Source organism: Charadrius vociferus, unplaced genomic scaffold (genome assembly GCF_000708025.1).
Source record: "Charadrius vociferus isolate BGI_N301 unplaced genomic scaffold, ASM70802v2 scaffold27, whole genome shotgun sequence".
Lineage (NCBI taxonomy): Eukaryota > Metazoa > Chordata > Aves > Charadriiformes > Charadriidae > Charadrius > Charadrius vociferus.
In genome coordinates this window covers 1,245,680-1,265,983 of record NW_009649173.1, presented here as the reverse complement: position 1 = coordinate 1,265,983, position 20,304 = coordinate 1,245,680, and the positions used below count along the sequence as shown (strand labels likewise).

The 20,304-nt window shown below is 51.0% G+C and overlaps 1 protein-coding gene across 1 annotated transcript in view; it reads right to left on the bottom strand.

Annotated features, from left to right (window-relative positions):
- Positions 1-869: 869 nt before the first annotated feature.
- LMF1 (lipase maturation factor 1) overlaps positions 870-20,304 on the bottom strand; it is a 200,425-nt gene continuing 180,990 nt past the window's right edge. The window contains exons 10-11 of the mRNA XM_009888557.1: positions 12,589-12,701; positions 870-1,044 (exon numbers count right to left, since the gene is read on the bottom strand). Of these exons, the coding sequence (XP_009886859.1) occupies positions 870-1,044; positions 12,589-12,701 (288 nt within the window). The remainder of the gene's footprint in view (positions 1,045-12,588; positions 12,702-20,304) is intronic.

Genomic DNA, 20,304 nt, shown 5'->3' with positions numbered 1-20,304 from the left:
ATTCAGGGTGAGTTCCCAGGGTGTTTTCCCCAGCCTGGGGGCACTGCCCAGTCCCAGCTTGCCGTGCTGCCCCGGGGACGAACTGTGGGACAGGCGGGCCATGCCTGGCAGGCAGGACACGTAGCTCAGCCCAGTCATTAACCTGCGGTGAGAAAGTGGTGACCGGGCCCTTCCCAGGGCGACAGCGAGGACAGCGTGGGGACAGCTATGCTGGGAATAAAGCAGCTTTGATGGCTCAGTGCTGGCAGTGCACAAGGGGATGGGATGGGATGGGATGGGATGGGATGGGATGGGATGAGGAGGGATAGAGAGGGATGGGGAGGGATGGGGAGGGAAGGGGAGAGATGGGGTGGAGGAGCGGTGCCCCATGCTGGGACAGCATCATGTCCGCATGAGCCACCTGCACAGCAGGACCCGGCTGCTCTGCCCGATGCTGGATCCCAGTGAACCTGGGAGCACTGGTGAGGCAGGAGATCACCCCAAAATACCCCCTTGCACCTCTGCAGCCGTCACACAATGCAATGGGTCGGGGAAAGCAACACCAACACCTCCCCAAAACTAATCGCGGTATTTGTTCACCTTTTTGCCCATTCTAGAGCTGACAATTTCCAAAGGGAGTGGACTGGCAAAAGAAATCAATCACCAGGCAAAGCCGTGGCGAGAAGGATGAACAGATAGAAAAAGAAAGATGAGAAAAAACAGATCACAACAGCAGATGGACAGGTTGGCTGGGAACCTTCTGTAAAATATGTGTAAACGAGGATATGGATAAAAAATACAGAGAAAGGCAAGATGTGTAGTTTGTACGGGAGCTGACTGCTCTCCTTCTTCCCCAGCTGGTCCCTCTTGACCTTGCTCATCCTCCTCCATCAGTCTGGTGCAGGGTATGGCCAACTCCTGTCTTCATAAAATTTCTTCAGGCCCTGGAGGTTGACAGGGGGGAAGTAAGGGCCGATCCTCTTCCGTATCCACCACCTCCCTTCGCTGGCATGCTTTCCCCCGGGTCGGCTGAATTTGTACTTGAAGTGTTCTCCTCGGATCCACCTGCAGAGACACAAAGCACAGCCTGCTCAGGAGGGGCTGGCACCACTGCCGGGGGGATGCGGAAAGGCATCAGACCCCATTTACGGTTCCCTGGGAGCGGAGTTTTTGAGCCTTTCTGTAGCTGGATGGAGAAATCAGCTCGAGGGCGCTCAGCCTGGCTGGCTCCCGCATCCTGGTGCTCCATCCATCCCTGGGACGCCCGCAGCCGGAGGCAGCGATGCAGCCGTCCCTGCCGGAGCGAGGCACCAGCGAGCTCCCGGGCTCCTCTTGGAGCAATTTTGGAACGATGCACAAGGCAGAGGAGCTTTAACAACCCCCTTCTCTGAACTCCCCACCGCCGCCACACGCTCCACACACCTCTCTACAACCAAATTTGAAATAATAATAATAAAAGCAGGGAAATGATATTTTTCTTTTCTTTTCTGCGAGCAACTATGGAGTATTTCTGCCTGGGACATATTTAGGTACAGAGCCTGACTCCCACCCCAGCATCCTTCTGCCCCAGCCAGCGGCTGCTCCTTCTGCTCCGCAGCTTATTAGCGGGGCTACGAGCGCATCTGTTTTCTGGCCGCCCTGGGAGTTGACAGAAAAGGAGATTTTAAAACAGTGCAGAAAGAAGCATTCATCAGTGTCGCGAAACACATTCGGAGGCTAACCATGCCGCTCGGTTCGGGAGGTTTGGTCCCGCTTGATGTAGGGCATGCTGACAAGAGAAGGAGTAACACCCCGGTCCTCCAGCGTTGTGGTCCCTGTTTGCAGAGTGCATCGCCGCATTTGCTGGATAAGTTCATAAAATAACCCACAATATAAAAATGTCAAAGTCATGTCAATGCTCATTTAAACCTGCTTTGCTTCACTACTAAAATACAAACCCTGCTACTGAGCAGGGCACTGCGCTCCCGCAGCTGCTCGCTCCCGGGGCTGCACCTCGGGCAGCCATAAAGTTCCTTCCTACTGCTAAAATAATTAGGGATGACTCCTACATATTTGCCATTAGCGCTCACCTTCGTGCCACCGGCACTCCGACGGGAAGCAGGGGAGATTGCAGACGCTGGATAAAACCGCACCCAATTAAAAGGTCTGCTGCAATCACATCCCGACATCTCAATTTAGATCTTGCTGGGTACCCAGATGAGCAGTACAGAATCGATTCTCCTAACAAAACACATTAACGCTGAGCTGCTCATCACGCTCATCACTTGCTGCTGACTCGCAGCAACCAGCAGTACATCTGTTTTCTGATTATCTCCTGGCTGGAATGAAAATAGGACAAATATCTCCATGTTTCCTCCTCTGCTGAGGATGAAGGTGGGATCCAAGGAAGCCCAGACTAAAGCATTTGGAGCTACACTGGGACAACTAGAATTTAAACTACTGGTAAGGGCTGGGTGCCGAGGGAAGCGTGGGGACAGAGGTGCCCCCCGATGCCGTACAGCTCCGTGGCAGAGCACCCCGCCGCTGACGGGGGGCTGCAGGGAGGCAGGGTACCAACCCTCAAACACGGGAAGGTAAATGGGCAGAGGAGGGGGCGATGCCACAGCCCCGGCGGGGGCTCGGGCTGCACAAACCTGCAGCTCATCGCCACAAACGCTGCCCCGCAGCTGCCGGCTCCATTACAGTCAGGGCCATTTCCACACCTTCTCTTCTCCCTCCTTTTCTGAGGCTGGTAAAAGTCAAGCGGGGGCTGAAGTGTTACGCCCACAGTGTTTACTTTACAGGAGCACAAAAAATCCTGTTAATAATTAGAGCATTACTGAACAGCAACGTTCCCGCGGGTCCAGGTAGCCTGCAGGCTCCTGTCCGGGATGGTAGGAGATTTCCAAGCTGTGCTGTTCGATTGCTTGCTTGGATTCAAAATATATCCACCTCCCAAAAAAGCTTCGGTGGCTGATTTTACGTCAGTCCTTCTCCTGCTCGAAGCTTCCCCCTGTCTGCCACACCGGGGCTTTTGGGTTTTTTTCTTCACTAAGCAACTGCAGAGCATCTACCAAGCTGGACCCGTCTCCGCACCCCCCTCAATACGGGCGTAACGGGGTGCCCCATGCTGAAGGAGCGATCTGCAAACCCCATGTGGCGAAGTTCCCATTTTCTAGGCGGAGAATGCGGAGTGCGGAGAGCAGTTGATGTACCCCAGGGCAGACCTAGGAGACCCCAGGAGGTGCCCAGGTCTCTGCTCAGACACAGAAGCGCCTTCTCCCCAACCTCAAGGACTGGAAGGGCAACCAAGATGATTGAGGGATTGGAGCATCTCCCTTATGAAGACAGGCTGAGAGAGCTGGGACTCTTTAGCCTGGAGAAAAGAAGGCTGAGGGGAGACCTTATTACTACTTACAAATATCTAAAGGGTGGGTTGAAGGAGGATGGAGCCAGACTCTTCTCGGTGGTTCCCAGTGACAGGACGAGGGGCAATGGGTGCAAGTTGGAACATAGGAAGTTCTGTTCCAACACACGAAAAAACTTCTTTACAGTTCGGGTGGCAGAGCAGTAGCACAGGCTGCCCAGGGGGGTTGGGGAGTCCCCTTCTCTGGAGATTTTCAAAACCCGCCTGGATGCAGTCCTGAGTGATGTGCTCTGGGCAATCCTGCTTTAGCAGGGGAGCGGGACTAGATGATCTCTGGAGGTCCCTTCCAACTCTGAAATTCTGTGATTCTGTGACTGTCCTATAACCCCTCTGGAATGAAAATTTCCTTGTCCCTTTCGAATGGGCTTGCCTGCCCAGATTAAATAATATCTATCATCTGATTTGGTATGATTTTTCCCATATGTTCTCTGTCTATTAAAACGTTTGCTATCAAAGGGATCGGCATGTAAAACTAGAACCGTGTGAGCATTAAAGCGACCACATGCAATTGAAGATGCATTTTTGTGGCAGAAAGTTTGCCTTTCTATCTGACTGTGTTTCAGACTCCTCTGTTCAGAGCCTAAATCAATCCAAAGAGTCCCCCCAAGTCCCCCGACTGCTAAATTCAGCCACCCTCTTGTCCCAGCCACGGTCACTCTGCTTCCCCCAACCCGCGCCACCTGAGCCGTGAGATGGGGTGCTGGGATGCACGGTCCATGTCAGGATGGCAAGATCCACGGAGGAGGAACCTGAACAGCTCCGTGGGGTTTGTAAACTCCATGGAGCTGAACCGTTTTGGAACAAAGCTCCAGCACACCTTCGCTGTCCTGCACTGCCAGAGCTTCTCTGGGATTCAAGACTTGAAGGTTTCCATTCTGGTCAATGGAGGCACCAAAGAGCCTTTACCTGGCTTCAGCAGCCAACATGTGCTGCAGGACGGAGAAACTGCAGTGGGAATACCTCTGAGCATCACAATACTTCTCAGCATCAAAACAGGCCAGCAGCATCCAGACCCCGCGCTACCCATCCTCTCCGCCCTGCCTGGGGTTAGGGGCTGGGGGAGTAACGTGGAAAATCAGGAACCTGTGGGAATCTTCCCTTGCAAGGCTCACGGATGTAAAAGCTGCAGAGTTTAATACTCGCCGGAGCCCCTCATTTCAGGGCTCATAGAGTTTACAAGCTACCCCGGTATTTATAAGCTACCTGGGTGCCTCAGTCCTGAAGTTACAGGATTTGCAAACTCCTCCAGCGCTGCCTCGCTGGACCTGCTCCCTCCTCCCGGGACTCGGGGGGGCGAACGCGCTGCTGCACTGACAGGGCCGAAGCATTAACTCCCCGGGGTCCATCATTTCAGGGCTCACAGAGTTTACAAGCATCCCTTGGAGCCCTGGATAGCTCGTAACTCAGGCGAGACACGCACATGTGCGTTTGCCTGCAGATTAGGAAACTGTCACAAGCTACAGATCAGCTTATCAGCAGTTGCGTCTGATTTTTGCAGCTTTGGGGCTGAGGTGAAGACCTTCTGGCTGGTGATGGCAGGAAACTGCCAGCATGTGTGAACCTCACTCGCTGCTCTGGAGAAATGGGAACATCTTCAAGGAGGTCATGAAGAAGCTATCTGACTTCATCTTCATTAAAAGGAGTCTAATGCCACGGGTGGTCACTTATACTTGAAGAAGGATAAGCAAGACCCCTGCTTCAGGGGAGACAGACAGAAAGGACAATCCCAGCTACATGCAGTTTCCCAGGATTTACTGTGCGAACGCAAGCCGGCAGCTCCTCCTGGCTCCCTGGGAAGCACTGGGCACCAGGTACCGCAGCTGGGCAGGGAAACGGCTCAGGAGAAGCATCAGGTTGAACCAGCTCAGGTTAGGTCCCTTAGGAGAAACACAAGGGCAAAAAAATCACTTGAGAGGCAAGAAACAAGATGCGGTCAGATAAATCAAGTCAGACATTTCTCCTCCAGGAGATGGAAAACCTTCTCTGCCGTAACAACAACAGGGATGGAGGACAAGGGACAGAAGTGACCGTTTGGCAGCTTCTCCCGAGCTCAACGGCGGTGCCCGGGAGGTGCTGGCAGAGTGACGGGGCCGATCCTGGTACAGATGGCTGGAAGCGGGAGGACCACTGAGACACCCAGAAGGACCCACGGCCCCGCATGGGATGCCGGGACCTGCCTGCCACCACTCTTCTGGGCAAGCACCCACTCCCCATCACCACCCGGATCGGGCAAAACTGGAGCCTCAGGGAGGGCAGAAAGGCTAAAAATAATAAGCATTATTTTTTAAATCAATATATTCATCCCACCAGATGCCTGGTAGCAGCTGCGCTGTAGCACTTTTAAGATTCAATCATATATCAGCCTATTATGACATCTTCCAACTGTACGTGTTAAAAATTAGCAGCAATATTGGAGTTGTTGGGATGGAGGGCTAAATCTCCCAGACAGCTGTAATTAGTTCCAGAGGGTGCAGCTGTCTCCCTGCAACAGCTGAGGGGTTCGAGGGGAAAAAACCAGAGCTGGTGGTTTCTGTTAGAATTAATGGCCTGACAGGGCAAGGCAGGGTGGGAGAGGGAAGAAAGAAACCAAAACACGGGGCGTCTTTTCGATTTGGGTTGGTTTTTTTTTTTTTGGTGTTGTTTTTTTTTTATCTTAAAGTTCCCCACTCCATTGTAAATCAGGGAGTGAGTGGCAGTGGAAAGTACAAATTCATTACAGTAACAGAGCCTCCATCATCGGCTTTCTTGCTTATTCTAGCCCCGTTAGAGGGAGGGATCATAAATTCATCTTGGCCCAGGTTTGCAGAATCAGGGCAGTTTTATGGCTTGTTTTTCAACACCGCTGACTTCTCTTTCTCCAAGGCTCCTGCAAGGTCTGGCCCCGCAGAGCCGGAGCATCCTCAAAACTCTCTTGGGAGATGGGAAAATTGGTTTATTCCCCAATGGACAGGTTAGAAAGGGAGGCTCAGAGGCTGCATCTATACCGAGGGCAAAGCAAACCTTGGGAGAACTACCCCGGGGCTACCCCGGGGCTCGCAGCACTGGCCGGGATTACTTTTGGCACGGACAGACCCAATGTGTGGGTTTCGGTTTAGTGTTCTGCAGGTGCGATGGGGATGCGGCTGATGCTCCCGATGGAGCCAAGGCAGGAGCTGCTCTGGCCAAGGGAGATGCCTCCCACGGCCACGGGACACGCGGCGCAGTCTGGCTACGGTTTGCTGCCCCGCGGCTGCGAGAGGTGGCTGGAAACCACATTTCCCACTCTGGGGGAAATCCCGACACTTTGAGATGAGCTCTGCCCTTCCTCACGATGCTGAAAGACTGAGGTTGTTCTTACCAAAAAAAAATATCCCTGAAACTTTCATTCAGGACAGTGGAATCATTTCATTCTGATAGTGTCAAATGTTATAAAGTTGACCATAAATTAAAGATTTTCTTCTAAATTATAGCACATAGGGAAAGAAGAAAAAAACTGCAATAAAACATTTCACTATGGTGAAACCCAGTGAGAAAGCCAAAAGAACGTGTTTATACTTTTTTCAATTCTGAAGATCCTGTCACTTCTGAGGACAATTTCATTGCTGGTCAAGCCATTTTTCAGTGGGAAAGCCATAGAAAATATTTTACTTCTCTGTGCAGAAGGCACCAGTGCTCGTGGGAGAGGCTCTGGGGACTCTGTGGATTTACATCACTCCCTTATGCTGTCACGTTGCGCGGACCATCACGGATACTTGGAGGGAGATTTGTCCCAGCAGGGAAATGCCTTGTGGTGAGAGGAGGCACTTGGGATTCAGCGAAACCAAGTTCAAACCCTGAAGGACTCGCATCCCCATGGACCATCCCATGCCCACGAGCACCACTCCCACCTAAAGACTTCTGGGGAGAGACCTTGCAAGACAGAAATGTCATTTCCACCTACATCCCAATGATGCTCGTATGTTCCAACAACCCCATAATCCCTGCCTGCTCTCCGCACTGCTCTCAATAGCTACCGAATTACCTTTACCCCTCTTGGGGGTGTCCAAGGGAGCAGCCCCCAAAGTGGCTTCTACACCGTGCAAAGACGACAAAGCCCTTCCCACGACTTGGGCTGTACATCTCCGCGGGAAAAGCACCTACACCTTCTGCCAGGATGCACAGTGACTTACGCAGCCTGAAAATCCAGTCCAACGTGCCCCCAGGTATGAAGCCCAGTAGCTGTGACACAACTGGGAAATAAATGGGAAATCAAATAAAAGACAAGCATACCAAACGCCATGTTCTTCTTGCGTTTCTGCAGCCAGGTAGCATCAAATGGGAAGCGCCGCCTCCATAAATAACACCTCCGCTACAAATCCAGGTCTTCAGCTACGTGTTGGGGCTTTTTCAACAAAGTGCTACTATAATTGGAATAAAAGTCCTGAAGTGTCCTGAAGTGAACATGATTTAATATCAGAGACACCAAACACTTCAGTCAAAAATAAACCTGATTTTTTTTTTCCCTCCTTCTGTAGGCAAAACCTGATTTTTGTTTTCTTTCATTGTTGCAGTCTGTTTCCATGACGGTGTGTTAAACACTTATTAATTTCTCAGCCAAAGCCCTACCGTTCAGATTTATGATGGCTGGTGTTTTATGAACTATCCGCTGCACAATAATATTTTGTAAATCCACATTCCACAAACATCACTGTGCTTGAAGTAAAGCTTCACACTCAGCTAGGCTGGGCGCTCAACAATACCCTCATTTTTAATCAGTCACCTGTTTCTCATTTTAAGTTTATCACACTTGAAAAAATACTATAATTTCTAGCGTTGTAAAGAAACCTACAAACTTTGGTCTCAGAAATTTCATTTCGAAGGCATTAACTCATTTTGAAAGTCCCTTGGCTATTTAAGGTGTAGAGTTTCCATTAACAGAATAAACTCCGTGGAGTATGAAGCGTAATGTTCTTAAGGAAAACAGTCCCTTCCCCTAATTATTTAGTCTAGCAGGGAATGAAAATAATTAAGTCTCAAAATTCCCTTTAGAGTGGAGGCGGGGGGGGTGGTGGTGGTGGTGGAATATGGTAGCAAAATTAGCTTTTTTTCCACCCAGCTACCGAAGGGAGCCGAGCCGTGCTGGGCGCAATCCGTAGCTGGAAGGTGGGAGCGAAAGTGTCTTCACGGTGTGCAGCAGCCGCAGATGGGCTCCGGCTCACGGGTGAGGGTGCAGGGATGCCCTTGGGAAACTATCACAGCTACAGCCACCTTGAATTATCTTTTTCTTTCCAGGTGTTACCGCTGAGGCTTAAATTTAAGGCGTTTGTCCACAACTAAAATGGAATTATGACAAAAAAGGTAATTGCTGGCTGTAAGCGGCTGCCAGTGCTGCGGACGCCCGCGTCCAGCGCTCAGTTAATAAGGGGTCTAGATGAAAAAAGTACGTATCCTGCTAACTGCCTCTTCTTACATTTCTTCTGCCCAGATTGGAAGGCGCAGATCAATCCCCCAGGTTCTGGCCATGGTTCTACCACAGGACCACGGCCGGGAACGTGCCGGGGGCTCAGCAGCCCTGCCGGTAGCTTCCATGTGCAACTAGGGGACGTTTAAAATTAAACAAAGAAATAGCGTTTTTGAAATTTAAAGGAAAAAAAAACCAACACCCCCAAACCCAGCAGGGCAGCCTGCCCCAGCAGAAGTAACAGTGAGTGAAGAGCAGCTGAGGGAGCCGCTGTGCCCATGCCGGCCGCGAGCGCCACAAGCGTAAACCCGGCAGAATTGGGATGGAGCACAAAAACTGGGGGGAAAAAAAAAAAAAAAAAAAAAAGGAAAATGATCACTTCAGTTTCCTTACCCAGGCAAAGAGCTAGCAGCAAACAAGCGATAACTGGAGAAAAGTAAATAGTAACAGGAATGGGTGACCCACATGAGAGCCCAGCACAGGATTTGACCCCGACGGCGCTGCCCCAGCGCGGGCAGGCGTGAGCACCCACCCGTGCCCCAGCCCTCGCCTTCGCACCCGGGTGAAAATCCGGATGGTGCCAATGTCCCAGGCGTTTGGATTTGGCTTGCTAAAATCCGAAACGTGACCCCACAACCCGAAATCCAGAGTGAAACGGGGTGTTGGGTTTTGGTCTGAGCCAAAACGAGCATTTTTAAATTGCTATTTTTATTTTACGCCACCCAAAAATACACTAGACCCATGAAAAACTTTTAAAGCAGAGCTAATGCCAGAGCAAAGGCAGCTGACACATAAAACCAGCGCTGGATCCTGATCTTTTCCTACTATAAACTAGCTGCTAAAGAGTGAAAACAGAGTCTGTGCTTTGGTTAAAGCAAGGTAACGCATGAATCAAGACCCTGTTCAACAAGATCTATAGCCCCGTGTGTTCAACCCGGCATCCACGCTGCTGTGTAATTACTTACTGGACCTGTTTGTATTCCTCTGTATGCTCTGCAATGGTTATCCCATAAAAACTAACAAAGATAAAGATTTGCTTTTGGTTTTGCTTTAAATTCCTGGACATTTCACTTCCTCACCTGTTACAGAATACAATAAAAAACCCTATTCACCACCTGGAGCAACGCAGCATTATCCCAGCCACATCTCCCTTCATTATTTTCATTTTAAAAGGAATTTCTGTGTTCAACTACTTTATTTTAGGGTTTTTTTTTTTAACACCACTGATGCCAGAAAGCACTGCAGAGATGCAGCCCGTCTATGACAAATCTCGGAAGGCGTGATATATATTTTCTTGATTTTTAATCTGTTACGATGTCTTGTTTTCAGCCTCAGTCGTGGTGAGTACCAGGAGCAACATTTATGGCAGTGGGGGACATGTGGTAATAAACAGCTCTGGGATTATCAAATGCTTCTGTCGCTCCGTGAACTGCGAGAGCCGTTTATTGCCATCAGCCACCAGATGGTCACGGCTTCTGGCTGCTGGCACCAGGGGACACCTAACTCAAACTGGTGACTCGGTGTCTAAAGGTCCCAGGTTCTGCTAAAACATGAACACCCGCCATGAACGCTGCTTGGTGAATTTACAGCACTGAGCCATGGCGACACGAGCAGTTTGGAGGGACTCGGTTGATAAATCCACCCAAGACGGAGCCGACACAATGTGGATTCTCCGGTTGCTCTTCCAGCTCAGCCTTGCAAAAGATGCCCCAACACCACCTCCCCGACCAGCTCCCGAAGGACCCAGCTCCTTCTGGATCCTGGTGGGTGAGACCTCTCACTGCGCTGAATTTCTGCCCGCTGCGAGCTCTGGCATTCGTTAGCACTCTAATGAGGCTCCCACCACCTTCGCCACGTGAGCGGCTGCGCAGGGGCTGCACCGTGCCCCATCCCTGGCCATCAGAGAGGTGCCACCTCCATGGGGGCTGAGCAGCCCCCCAAAAGGAGGTGGGAGGGAGCAGCGGGGAGGTCCAGCTCGCTGTCACAAGACTCAGACCCTACTTTGGCCAATAAACGCACACGCAGTCAAACAAAGGTCCGTAAAAACAAAGAGAAAACATGGCCAAAACGGGAACACAACCCATAGCGAGGAGGTTTCGTGCGCGATGGCACGCTCCTCTCCACGCCACCGAGCCAGACCAGCTGATCCCGCAGCACCAGCGCGCCGCTCCCCGCACGGAAAGCCAACCCCAGCACAGCTAATCAGAGCTCAAACCCCTCCGTAAACGTTATTAAAGCTGTATCTGTCCGTGGCAAGGGCTGCGCTGGTCTAGCCCAGCACGCCTTTTGTAGCAATAATTAATAGAGGTTCCCCAGAGCCCTCCTGGACCGGAGCCAAGGCGTCATTATTTGTGTGTAACAGATCTTGCTGCTTGTGTAACCCAACAAACCGCCACACCACCCTATAACGCGCCCTGAGCTATAAACCGTCCTTTATGGGAACTCCGGTGAGGCCGTGAGTCTCCGGGCTGCGGGCAGGATCCTGCCCCGCGTGCCGGCAGCGCCCGCTGGCACGCTCTGCGACGCTGCACCAACGGGAAAACCGGTTCTCAAATGAGAATATGTGCACACCCCCCCGCCCCCCAAAATAACTGTTCTTACAGCAGTCTTGGCTCCTGTACTTGGAGGGAGTATGTTCCCATCAGCCCGTACCGATGCTCTGATAAGGTGCCTGTGCGCTATGACAGGGCTGGATGCCCGGGGACCCCCAGACACGTACTTATTAGAAATATTCAAACATGACAGTGGGAAACCCACTTAGCAGTTGCATTCCAAGCTGTGCTTCTGCTCTGCTGTTTTGCAGACTACATACGGACACACGGTCAGCTCAGAGTATAAACCATTTTGGGTTTATACATTGGTACCATCTTGGGATGTGGAAACCATCTCAGAGGAAGCGGTTTGGTAAGAGGTGGAAGTTACGTCTTAGCTGGAAAAGGAGTCTCTCCTCAGAGGATTTGAGGGATGCACTGCACTAAAGCCGAAAAACATCAGCAGGGTTCAAGGGGAAGTTCATTTCACACGGTGCCATGAACCTTCATCCTTGTTTGCAGTGCATCTTGAGAGCCTCAAATGGAAAATATTAGCAAGAGCATAATATTACTTGAGTTGATCCAAAATTCCCTTAAAATGTTTTCTCAGCTAAAAATAACTTCATCAACAAAATAGACACTTTTGTGAAAAATTTCCTTTTGTAGAAAACCTTGGGGCTTTCAACTGTGTCTTTCACTTGCTGATGTTTGCTTTGTCTCTTCGTGCAAACACTTCCAAGACAAGTGTCCACAAACCCAATCATTTTTGCAGGACTGTTTTGTCTTTGAAATACCTCAGTAGGACAGTAGAAATGGTGGGTTTGATCTGAGCTCGCAAAGTGATGATGGCAAAAAATCTAAAGCTGATGGGCAGGAAACCGCTTCAGCAGTCACGATTTCTGTCCAAGAGAAGCAGCGCCGAGCCCTTCACAGACCTGCCCAGGAATGGGCTCAACCAAAGGGTCCTTGTGTCCCCGTCAGGAAGGCATTCCTTGTCCCAGCTCAAACAGGTTGATGAGCTCAAATCAGGATGATCAGCTCAAACATGCTCTTCATAAAAGATAACCTAATTATCCTGAGAGCACCAGATCTTCACGGTGCTCTTCATGTTAAATCCACCCTATTTAAAGACCACCCGGGTACCACCAATCACAAAACCCGATCCATCAACAGGAACCACATATGCCCGTCCAAGATAGGAACAACACGGAGCCAGGGTACGTCCAGCTCCCTTGGAAAATCTCAAAGCTTACCGTGGGGGTGCTCTGCCCGCAAACGGGTTCGTTGCCATCAAGGACAAGGTCTCCTCTTCCTGGGCCAGCAGCTTCCCAGCCAAGTGGATTATCCATTCATTCTGCTCATAGGTCTTAGGGAAGGAATAAGAAATACAAACGTTAGGCACTGCTGGGCTTGCCGTGTAGTGTTATTAGTGTTAAAGACTTCTGTGCGGTTTCTGGGGAGAGATTACAACCGATTTGGGGAGCAAACGATGAACTTCCTGGTGTTGCAAGGAACAGATCCCGTGGGATCCAACACCTTGAGGTCCAGACCGAGACCCTCTGGCATCTGTGGGGAGCAGGGAGAGCCTCGCTGAGTTTGGCTGATCTGGAAATCATTCCCAAGGGTACAGACACAACTGAGGGTGTGCAGGTCGCAAAGGTTTAATGAGCTGTTCGTTAGCTGAGCTGGGACGGCTCCGTGCACGCTCCCAGCCTGCCCCAACTGCAAAGTGGTGTCCCCCATGCAGAGCATCCCCAAAGGTGTTCCCATCACAGCTAAGCGGGGTGAAGAGCATGCCCGCAGCCAGCAGCCACAGCTCAGCGGACGATCAGAGACTAGATGACGGTCAGGGACGCATCTCCACCTTCACCCAGCCCAGACAGTGACTTCTACTGATGATCTACCTCGTGATGCCTGAGGGGGCATTTCTGCCAGCCCCGCAGCCCTGTCAAGCCCGTGGCACTGCTTCGTCCCAGCGCCAGGGAGAAGCCTACAATGGTGCTACCAGGAAAGCCCGGTGCATCGCCGGTCCAGGAGATGTGTAACACACACACAGCTCTTCCCTGGGTACGGGGCACCCACCATCCGCGCTCCTCCCCACCGCCCGCCAGCTGCGGCTCCTCCTACACCCTGGGTCACAAATCTCATCTTGACTTTACATGTATCTACCATAGCTGGAGGTGTTCTTGCCTGTTCTGCCCCCCGAACATTTGATGTTAATAATTTCTTTCAGCAGCAAGCTCCACAGAGGAACAGTAAGGGCACGTTTTGAAATGACGATTCATGCATCCCTTCAAAATAGGTTGCTATCTCTTGCTGTGTTAGCAGAGAGAAAACGTCTCTATTCCCAATTCCTTTCTCTGGTGCCCTTCTTTATTTCCTTTCATCCAATCTGTCCTCTTTACATCCCAAATCTATGCCATTCCCTTAATCGTGCTGCCACTGGAAGGGAGCAGATCAGCTCTCGGGAGCTGCAGTGGCAGAACTCGACTCCGCATTTTCCTCCCTCCAGGAACCCATGCATCTCATGCTCTTCGCAGGGATTCTTGCTGAGGCTCCATAAAAAGCATTTCGCCTTCTGGTGACTTGCCATATACTTCTATTAAGATTTTTTTTCCCCTCCTTTTTTAATGTGTACCTAAATGGATTTTTTAATGCAAGCAGTAGGGGACACTGTGGGAAAGGGAAACCCGGCAGCTGTACCTGCAGGACTGTGACTAATGCAGAACATCAAGGCAAAGTTACTCTGCAAATCTTTTCTAATGGTGAAGTTTGTTATTTCCGTTGCTATGGGAAACAGAGGAGAGAAACGAGATGGAAAACACCAAACACTGATGGAAAGGCCCATCGAGCAGCAGCTCTACCTCGCAGGGTTTCTGACCCGTGCTCATCGCAATTTAGAGGAAAACCACAGTTATTTAAGCCAACAACTTTTTAAAAGGAGATTATTCCTTTTTACTCCCACTTCCATCCTGCCTCACCGCGCAGCTCCTTCCATCTGCTGTCGCGGATGCTCCACCAACACGGAGGGATGGCAGAGCCGGGGATGTTTCCCACCTCCAGCCCCGTGCCGTGCTCTGCCTACCCCAAAGCCTCCTTTCACCTCCGGCGCATCCCTCTCTCCACCGACACCCCACACCAGCCCCTGTCTCCCACCTCCCGGTCCCCTTTCCAGCGCAGAGGAGGCAGTGGCTCTCAGGGTGGGACAGGGCACCCTCAGCCCCCACAGGACCGAGGCCACCGTGGCCCCGTGGCAGCGGTGTGGGAGGGGAGCCGCGGTGAGCCCCGGAGCCGGGAGCGTGGCATCACACGAGGCGTTAAACAGAAACCTCGCAAATCTCGCAATAACCTCAGCAGGGCTGGCAGGGAGGCAGGAAAAGCCGGCAGCATCCCTGCCAAGGGCCCGACCGCGTCACTTTTCATGGGATGACTCAGGCCAAGACTCCCAGCCGCGCTGAGCGACGCTGTGCCCCTCGAGGGCTCGGCGATGCCCGCGATGCTCGGCTCTGGCCGGGCTTTGGGAGGGGGGGTGCCACGCTGGGACCTGCAGCCCAGGGCATCCTCGGCTGCGAGCAGAGACCTCCCGAGAGGCGCGACACCAATTGCAGAGGACCAAGTAGCACGAGTCAGACCTTCAGTATCCTGCGCCTCCCTGGAGATCCCTTTTTAAAGTGCTCTGTATGATTTTAAACGCTATTTCCAGGAGGGCCTGGGCTCTGCGAGGGTCCTGTGTGTGAATTGGGGAGAAGCCGGGGAAGAACAGAAAGAGAAATCACCAGACTCCCAGAGCTAGAGCTTTATGGAGAACCCCAAATCTTCAAAGCCTGATTCAAAACCATGAGGCTCTGTAATGGTGGGATCAGCTCCCTGGCTCACATGGTCTCCAAATTGTTAATTAGCAGCTCCATGCGCATGAGAGGTGGACTTCTGGTTTGTAAAGTGTTTTTCTTGTAAAATTTACAACATGTCTGGCCCCAGCAAAGTCTGCGGTGAGAAATTTCCACCCGGTGCAGCCCCCCCCGACTTCCCCCAGCACGAAGGCTTAGATATCGCACGCTGCCGATGCTCGGAGCACGCAGGAGCCGAGCTGCGCTAACGACCGCACTGTTTAACTCATTACTCCGTAAAGTGATATGGTGGCAAAGGGAGGGGAAAAAAAAAAGTCCACAAGATCTGGGCTGCGTGCAGGGAAGCATCACACCAGAGGGTGGGAAGGTGACAGTTCCTCTATCGGTGGACACAGTGAGACCCAGACCCGAACACGGTTTGCAGGGCTGTGATGGTCAGGACGGGAACTCTCTGCTTTTGCCAGCTCGGAGCACGCCGAAATGTGCCACAGTGCTCCAGAGCTCACTGTGTGACCCTGAATGGAGCATCCCTGGGGAGGTGCAGCCCACCGTGGATGTGGACATGACTCCCTCCTTTATCTTTCGGGAGTTTTCTTTCTGTTTTAGGACAGAAAGCAACAAAGGAACCTAAACACACAAAGAACCCATCATCAACACAACTAAAATGCCCGGGAAAGGCAGTTGGGGCAGAAGGTTCCCAAAGCAACGCTACCTTCCCTGCGAAGCTGAAGCCTTTCTGTGTTCACAGACAGTCCACGCAGACCCACAGAAATGCAACAGGCGCAGCTCTCCAGCAAGCCAGATCACCTTTAACTGTCCTCACAGCTGGTACCAGCGCTAAAGACCTCCAAAAATCAGGTTTTAGGTATAACACAGTGGACTAACGAAGAGAACCTGGGACTAGGTGTTAAGACCGTGGGAGCTTTTGTTTCCTGACGGGCTCCAGCCTCGTGCGGTGCTGGGGTAGCTGCCTTCCCCCCCGGCTTTCCGTGCCAGTCTTGCTGTGTACGCAGCGTTGGGACGGGGGTTTGCGCCTTCTCCCCACCTGCACACAGCCCAGCGAGAGGAGCCGAGCATCACTGCGCATCCCGGGTACCACCACCTCCTGGGAGCAGCGCTGCCCTGAGATTTCTCTTCAGCTCTTTATATTCTCTGACCACTCCGCTTATACACTTGCTCAGCGTACAAACACAGCATTCTCACCTTGAATACATTACCTTGTATACAGAAGTATTTAATAACTTTACAGAATTTAAACCCGAATCACCGCTAAGTCAGGCACCAGCAAGGAGCTGGGGGCAAACCAGACGCAGTAGCGACGAAACTCTGCAGAGATAACAAAGTAGAAGAGAATATAATCATCGCAAAAAAATACATATAAAAACCACCCGGCGCTACAGGGAACATGTTCCCAACTGAAATAATAATAATAAGAACCCTTTTCCTCTAGCTTTAATTGGTCATTTAATGAAAAAGGACTGCGGATTAGTGTGGCATTTTATTGAATAGCAGTCCTGGCACAGGCACACGGGAGGAGGTAAGTATGAGATGCACATGTGGAAACAGCTGGAAACTTGGAACAGGAGCCCAGCATTATTATTTCACATGGTTGGGAGCCCTGCACGGTCTCACACCGGCGTCGGTGTGCGAGGGTGGATGACAGAGGGGTAGGGGAGGTTTACACTTCCCGCGCTATGTCGTAAGGGGCATTTTTCGCGTCACAGCCTACCCACTTTGGGGGTGTTTTCACCCAATATTCACATCGCTGTTTACACTGCTGTTTCCACTTCTGCAGCTGAGCGCCTTCAACTGTTGCTCTTTAGGGAACTTGAGCTATCAGCTGGAGAAATAATCCAACTCCCACAGAAAAGAGGGCGTAATTCACGCCATCCTTTGCTTTTTTATAATATTGCAGCTTACCAATGTTTGCTACTATCCCGCTGCCTGAACGACTTAACCAAGGGAGGTCAAAGGCTGCATCAGGTCACATCACTTCTCATTATCTCCAATAACCACATCCCCTTCTTGCTATTAGTTTCCCAAAGAGACAAGCCGTTTCTCCGCCGGTCTGGCTCAACGTATAGTATTTCAGCGGGGGCAGTTTCTCAAACCTCGCTAAAAGCCGTCCCTTAGCCCGTCCTCTTAGAAAACGCTTGGGAAAGCAGCAGGTCCCCCGGCGGAGGCGGGCACAGCGCAGAGCGCGGCAGGTCCGGGCCGAGGAACAAAGGGCAGAACAAGACTTTGGGAAGCGGCTCTTAGATCTTGCCTATACGGGGAAATCGCGCACCTGGCACAGCTCCCGTATCACCGCTGTATTTGGAAAGAAAACTCACTTTGTTCCAGAATAGAGTCCAGACAGGGAGGTACGATAGCCACTGTAGACAATAATCATCCCCTGCATAGGCAAGGTCTTACTCTGTATTTATACAGACCGCGGCGCGATAGGCTATCAGTCTTATTTGGGTTTCTAGGCCCTTCCATCACAATATTACGACTGGAGGTGAGTCTGCCCGTGATCCAGCCCTGCAGCTTGTCTAAATGCAGCTTGGGGGTGTGAAATTATTCATACTCACAGGGAGACAAGTAATCACAGTTAAAAGAAGAAAATAAAGTTCTTACATGCTGAACATGGACCAAAATGTATGAATGCTGGAATGGAAAATGGAAGTGAATTGAGGCCTGTATTTTTAGAAGGGGGAAGAAAGGAAATGTAAAAAGGCTGTACTTAGTACACTGCGCATGAGGTTTAGGTTTTATTACGTTACACACACCTCCGCCTCCATTCTGCTGCCATGCAGCTTTTTCCTGTAAGCACTTTCTGGCTGGAAGACCGAGATAACACAGAGGCTTGAATAAAATATTTTATAGAAAATATTAATCTGCCTTCTCAATAAATAGGGCTACGTTTTCCCAGCTCTTCCAGTTTGTGTGCGATAACGTGAAGTCTCCATCACGACTCCCTGTTACCGCCCAGGGGAGAACCTCAAAGTATCAATCCTGTTGCTGAAGTTTCTCTCTTCTCTTAGGAAGGCAGCTGAAACTTATTTATAAACTTACCCATCCTATCTGGAAAACACATATTGTTTCTCAAAGCATTGCAAATGCTGCTCTGCGGTGGGTTTGCTGACAGTCTGCAGAGCCCGGTAGGACACAGCAACACAGGCCACCAGTCTGAGAGGTTTCTGTGCCAGTCCTGACATTCAGAGACTTTTGGAGCATCTTCAAGGTACAATGCAACAAGACACTGGGCTTTAAAAAACAGTATGAAGAAGACATTAGCTATATTATTTTTTGAGTAGTTATTATTTGGTAAGCACCAAGAGCGTGCCTTCGCGTTGGCCAAACGCAGTCCCCTAACAGAATAAATAACCTTCATGCCATAGTACGGAGGGGAAAAGCCTTCCCTTTGATTTTTCTTTATTCACAGCACTGAAGGCTTTCCACTGCTGCCCACTGGTGAAGAACAAATCTTTGGTACGATAAACAACTGGCTTTTGTAAAGCCCAAGACATCCCGCTACCATGAAAAGTGACCAACTTGAAGCCCCAAAACTATGAGCAGTATTTTGTTTTCTGGTTGCTGTTTATTAACGATGCTGAATCCACCCACAGCCTGCCAAAAATCTGCCTGTAACACTTTTTGTACCAGCAGCACAGCACAGCTCAGTTCTGGGTTGTGATGGCTGCGTTCCTTCTGCAAATGCCCACCAGAAAGGAGAAGTCAAATCATTACAGGAGCGTTGCCACCAGTAGCTGGAGGACAGACAAAGCTTTAACAATCCTGTAAAAACAGGATGTCTTTACACTAACACAATAAAGTGTCAAGGGGTGAAAGTTTTTCCTAATGCTTAACCTGAATTTTCCTGAGATTAAATCATATTCTGCCATTTCATCCATTATTTCCTCCCTCCTCCACAGGGACGCAGAAAACAGATGGCCGCTTTCCCCTTTGCCGTAGGTTTTCACCTATTCCAAACCTCTTTTGACATCTGGACACCCATGCAGATTTGTTCGCTCTGCTGCCGTGGGAGAAGGTTTCTGCACCTCTGCTCTTCCTGCGGGTCCCTCTTCTGCACCCGCACCAGTCAGCTGCATCCTTCCCAAACTGGGCGCTCCGCTGAGTGTGGTGGGAGGGCGACACCGTGCGTGCTGAATGCCCGCTCGCCTACCATGGCGTCATGTTTGCTTTTCCACAGTGCCTTTTCCTAAGTCTGCTCATTTTGTGATGCACACTCAGCCCACGAGGCTTCCCTGGAGCACGATGCTCTGCTCCATCCCGTCCTGGGGCAGGTGACGGGTCCTGCCCACGTGCAGCTCCGCGGACGCCTCTCCTCTCATCTTGGACCAAAACCAGCCAGATTGCTGGGCTTTTAGACCTTGTCCTCCGTTGTACTCACAGCCTGGTGGCATCTGTGAATGCAGTGAGCACATTGTGCCATTCTTTCCAATTAGCAGTAGCTCCTCTTAAAAACGTGCGCGTGCATTAAGTTGGCTTAGACCTCGGTTTAAATTCCTTCGCTGGAGGTAGGTGATCTGGAGCGACCGACCTCAGCAACAAGCACCTGAACATCAGCTCCTGACTGAGAGACACATTATTTTTGTTGAGACCACCCCATCCCACTTTGCACCTAGGGGAGCAGGGTATCAGCTGGGTGATGGAGCGAAGCGGGTCCCGTCCGAGGCGGCTGCTGAGAAACAACTGAAAAGGGTCGCAGAGATTTCCGTACGCCGCTGCTGGTTCGTGGGAGTTTTTCCCCTTCTGCAGACGGGAAGAAGCAACGTAGACATGTTTCTGGACGGGTTATGTCCCTGCCAGAACCAAATGAAGGGCTTCAATTCAGAGCTACAGCACCCTCGGGATGTCAAGACATACAAAACAAAGAGGGGATTTAGAAAACAAGTGAAAAGGCATATTATATTTAGATAATAAAATTAACATCATGAAAATTGTTTCCTGGAAAATAATGCCATGTTACATTACATATAATTATGGCACTACTGGAACGGTAATTAAGAGGCAGTCAACTAATAAACTGCAATTCAGAGGTGGAGCAGCACCATGGCTCCTCCGTTCCCGCGCCAGGGCTGTGCCGGCGGCTCCCCCGCCGCGCCGGCCCGCACC